Here is a 4,994-nt window from a genome sequence, read left to right as displayed (position 1 = left end):
TTTTTTTTTTTTTTTTTTTTTTTTTTGGCATCGGAGCAGGTTAGTTATTACAAGCCAGTAAGTGTGTATAGGTTTTTTAGTGCACTTGTGGTGAACAAATACCTGCCAATTTGGGAACTCATGAGCCAATCTTCGAGCAAAAGTGCCTATAGCAGGACCCAAAAAAACAAAATCTGTTATTCAAACACAAAATTTTAAAAATACTATAAAATCCAGTGTTAATGAATTTGTCGTTTAATAAAATACTTTGAAATCTACTTTTATTGAGTAAAATTTAAATTACAGATTGTAGAGTGATTTAAGTGTTTCTCTAATGTTTGACAGGAGTTTCTTAGTTACAAAATAAATATTTAAATCTCTTGGTTTTAGATAAGATTCCAGAGTTGTTTAATAAAAATCACACAAAATTTTCAAATTCACCTAAAATCATCTAAAACACATTAAGAATCAAATAACTGCAGACTCCTAGTTGAATACACCCCTAAAAATGTTAAGAAGACATAACTATCCTTTTGGAACCGATGAGCGTGACTGACTAAACAATCCTGATGATCTATTTGCGAAGAGATTCAAGAATGACTTGTACTGGTTTCATAATTTCTCAAATCAGATTAAAGAAACTAAATGCAGGATTTTACTGGCAGTCCCACAGTACTGACCCAGTTTTTGCCGCTGCCTAAAATTCCATGTAGAAGAACAGCAGCAGGGGTATCTGGAACAGACTTGTCCTCCTTCCATGTCCACTTCACCTGCGAGTGGTATCATTATATCAGTCCACAATCAATCTAAAACACACAAAATCTCTCGAAACTTAACTATCTATAAGCTTCTATTGGTTCAGCTTAAACACCGAGATTATTATATTCTCCAATAACCAAAAAGTCAACAAATGGGTTCTCAGATTAACTTACAAGAGCCCCTTGAACAAGATCGTACGCCTGCAAACAAATGGCCCAAGAAATAACAATTATCAGAGGCCAGAAATTCATATAATGAATGAGTCGAAAGTATCAAACATTTTGTAGCAGAAAAGGATAAGAAATCAAAGCATATACCAGGATCCGAGGAGGGTCGACAACTTTTTGGCCCGTGGATTGTCTTTCGTCGACTAATGTCATACAGATAGTTGTTCCTCTTGCCTTACGGTTGCCATGTACCAATTCCAACCGATGAATACTTAATCTGTCACTCTTTTTTAAGTAGAGAGCAAAAAGTTAAGGATTTTAACCGATTGATAAAAGAAAAGAAGAAGTTGACAAAAACCTGAGAGTTTGGCCCAGTTCTGCCGAAATTAAGAGAGGTAAATGCTGGTAAAGCACATGTCTTTAGTTGAGACCTCAATCCACATCCACCGCTAGAGCTAGCCGTGGAGCACGAGACCGCCGACATTACGACAGATCAAATTGGAAAACGACGAGTTTCGAGGAGAGCAAAGACGGACAAGGATGAAGAAGTATAAGAGGCGTAGAAACCGAAGGCAATGTGGTGGCTTCTTAGCAAAAAATGATATTATGTCATCGACTACACTAGGCCTGAGCACATTTATAACCAAATCAAAAATATGTTTGGTTCGGGTTTGAATCCTACCAATTACCCGAACGAATTCTATATCTCTAGAACTGAACTGAAATTGAAAAGGAACCGAACCAAACATCGAATAGATAACCAAATTTTCTATTAAGCAATTTGTATACTTATCAAATTAATTGTATTAGTTTAAAAAATAAAATTGTTTTAAAATACTATTTATAAACCTAAATACCCCCCCCCCCCCCCCCAAGTTACCATAATACTTTTTATTTGAAATATTTAAAATTGTCCGAATTATCAAATTTTTTATCTGAAATCCAGAAAATGTGATTTTAATCTGAAAAGACCTATTTTATTTTTATTTAACTTGAATTAACCAAAAAAACCATAATTGAATGAGATCCAAAATTATCTCGGCTATTAGCTAGTTCCTTGTTACCCAAACTGAACCCAGAATTAACAAAAATACAAAATCGGAACCGAAACAAATTTTCTAAATACTCAAACGGATCCTAAACTTCTAGAACCGAGAAACAGAACCAAAACCAGAACCGAGAACCGAGAACCGAGAACCGAGAACCGAATGCCCATGACTAGATTATACAATCAACAATTTCATCTATATTATGAAAATTCACAACTCACAAATCTATTTATATTTTATAAAACCAATTAATTAATGAAAATTCACGCTTAATAGCTTTCCTTATGTGAAACTAAAAATTGTAATTTATATAATTGGTGATAAGTCATTTTCTAGAAGTCAAATATACCATTGAAACATCAGATTTGTTGTACAAGCTAACTTTTAGCTAAACCAGATCGTTCCACAAATAGTAGTCTACTAGGATAAGACATGCGTCTTGCGCTTGGTGAGTTTATTTGTATATATTATTGACAATATTTTTATATATTTAATCATTTTATTTATACATATACAATATTTTTGTTGTTATTATATAATTTCTTTCTGGTGGACCGAATCAATTTTTATTAAAAATTGTGGAACTAAACAATAATTAATATATCATGGGTTGATAGGATTGAACATTAAACAAATTATTACACAAAAACCTTATTTTTTTCCACCAAACACATTTTTGAAAAAAATTGAACAGTATTGTTTCCGCAATTGAATTATTTTGACTTTTATCTTCCATATGGTTTTGACAGGTTTCATATCAACCATCGAATTGATACATGTAATTTTAATATTTTTAGTCGTATGCTTAAGGAAAACTTATATTTTTGTAATTTAAAGTCGTTTAAAAAATTCAAAATATAACATATATGAAAAAATCTAACATATAAGAAAAATATAACATATAAGAAAAATATAACATATAAGGTTTCCTCATTTTTTGTAATTTAAAGTTTTAAAAAAAAAAATAAATATAATATATAAGGTTTCCTCATTTTTGTAATTTAAAGTCATTTTAAAAAATTCAAAATATAACAGATTTTTTTTATTCTATGTTTAATGTGATTGTTTAATTTTTTTTAATAATATAAAATTAAAAAAAAAAAGATGCAAAAATTGTTATCAAATCGTTATTATTTATAGTCATTAATTGTCATATATATGTTAATCATATTAGGTAATTCTGTAGCTTTTATTTAAGCAAAGAATACACACTTCTTATATTATGGGTTAATATAATGTTCTTTAGCAATTGGATTTGGAACAACTTTTTTTTAATTGATTTTCAAGCTGTCATATAAGCTAAATTGATATCATAATTAAGTGACACCTAAGCAGGGTTTTTTTTACAACTTTTTAAATGATCCTCAATTAATATATAGGGGATAGTAAAAACGTAAACTTCGTTTAAACCATTTTGTTAAAGACGAATTAATCTCACGGACAAAGTTTATCAAGTAAACAAGATCCGACCCAATTGACATAAAGGCGGCACAATATTACGTCAACTTGGAGAGAAAAGAAAACAAGTCGACTACAAAAGGAGAACACCGAGGACCGAGAATGGACGTTCATAAAGACACGCTCCTCGACACAAGAACTAGGGTCATCACCACTTATTTTATTGTTCTTGCATAATTCATTAAACACTTTACGATTTCTCAGTTTTTCCTCCTGTAAATTGCATTTGATCGATCAATAAACGACTTTCAAATAACTTATCATCGAATTTGTGCCTACAACTAGTACATGCCGGATTCAAATTAAACAATTTCTATCATGATCAGATATTCAGTCAACGTGTTTGTTTGCATTTCATTTAAGAAATGACTGTCCTTATATGTTTTCTAAGTAATTATTGTCTGACGAGATGGATGTGAACATAGACGCAGCAGCCACTCAGTAGACTTGCCAAGTTGAATGATGCCAACACATCACATTCAATTCGGAGGCCGAGTTAACAAATGCAACAACATCAAATTGGACACTTAGTCGATATCCTAGGAAATAATATATCGGTTATTTCCTAGTTGGACACTTAGTCGATATGATTAAATTTGTTATAAACATAAGGCACTTTAATATATTTTCTAAGTTTAAATCGACAAGGTAAATAACTTAAGAACTAATATACTAAAATCCAATAAATTATTGGAGTATAAAAGCTGGGCATAGAACAAAAGGTGATTAAACCAAAAAACACTAAATCTATTGGATTTCCGTCGTCGGGTCCTTCTCGATAAGCTCAACAGGAGGGTAATCTTTGTTATGCTCGCCGTTCTGATCCTCGAGGTTCTCCATCCCCTCGTTAGGAGTCTTCGTTTATCATGTCATCTCACTATATATAGAGAATCATATGCTCATTTCCTCACTTTTATTCGAGCTGATAGGTAGTTTTCTCTCAAACTCTCTTATCTTTTGTCGCATTTTTATTTATTTTCTGACCCGCCACCTTAGACTAGCTAGATTTCTCCGATCTGCATTGAGTTCTTCAATTGTTCGTGGAAAAATGGCTTCAATCTGAAGAGGTTCTAGAAAATGAAAGGAAAAGGTTACTTCCCCGAGCCTAGATCGAGATGTTTCCAGTGGTTCGAGTCTAGTTAACTATCCGATGAGACTTCATCAAAATTACTTGAGCGATACTGCCGGATTGGATTTTGATCAACTATAACTGGTTTGTCATGCCTAAGAAAATTCCAGAGCGGACATAGAAAGTCAAAATGCGGTAGACGCCCCTAGTGAGGAAGTCTGTAACATCGACATCAGCTCATAAAGCGCCAAAGAGGAAGTTCAACATTTGTAAAATGACCAGATCTACTTGGTATGTCTCAGCCAGAGTTGACGCTTCGTGTACCAGCCCAAACTTCTCGAGGCCGATATCCGTCCATCAACCATTGAAGGAGAGAATTGGTCAAGCATTGAATCAACGTGGTAAAAATTTACGAGCATAAAGGAACATCTAGAAGAAATCAGCGTCTCCCCTTGTTTTACAGTCATCATCCCAAGATCCGATCAACGTATGTGGACTCCCCCCCCCCCCCCC

The 4,994-nt window shown here is 33.0% G+C and overlaps 1 protein-coding gene across 1 annotated transcript in view; it reads right to left on the bottom strand.

Moving 5' to 3' along the window:
- Positions 1 to 1,506, bottom strand: part of LOC106322909 (alpha/beta hydrolase domain-containing protein 11-like) — a 3,091-nt gene extending 1,585 nt beyond the window's left edge. The window contains exons 1-5 of the mRNA XM_013761063.1: positions 1,264 to 1,506; positions 1,056 to 1,190; positions 912 to 938; positions 659 to 749; positions 103 to 146 (exon numbers count right to left, since the gene is read on the bottom strand). Of these exons, the coding sequence (XP_013616517.1) occupies positions 103 to 146; positions 659 to 749; positions 912 to 938; positions 1,056 to 1,190; positions 1,264 to 1,389 (423 nt within the window). The 5' untranslated portion in view covers positions 1,390 to 1,506. The remainder of the gene's footprint in view (positions 1 to 102; positions 147 to 658; positions 750 to 911; positions 939 to 1,055; positions 1,191 to 1,263) is intronic.
- Positions 1,507 to 4,994: the final 3,488 nt, after the last annotated feature.

Source organism: Brassica oleracea, chromosome C2 (assembly GCF_000695525.1).
Source record: "Brassica oleracea var. oleracea cultivar TO1000 chromosome C2, BOL, whole genome shotgun sequence".
Taxonomy (NCBI): Eukaryota; Viridiplantae; Streptophyta; class Magnoliopsida; order Brassicales; family Brassicaceae; genus Brassica; species Brassica oleracea.
This window is presented reverse-complemented; position numbering and strand designations above follow the sequence as displayed.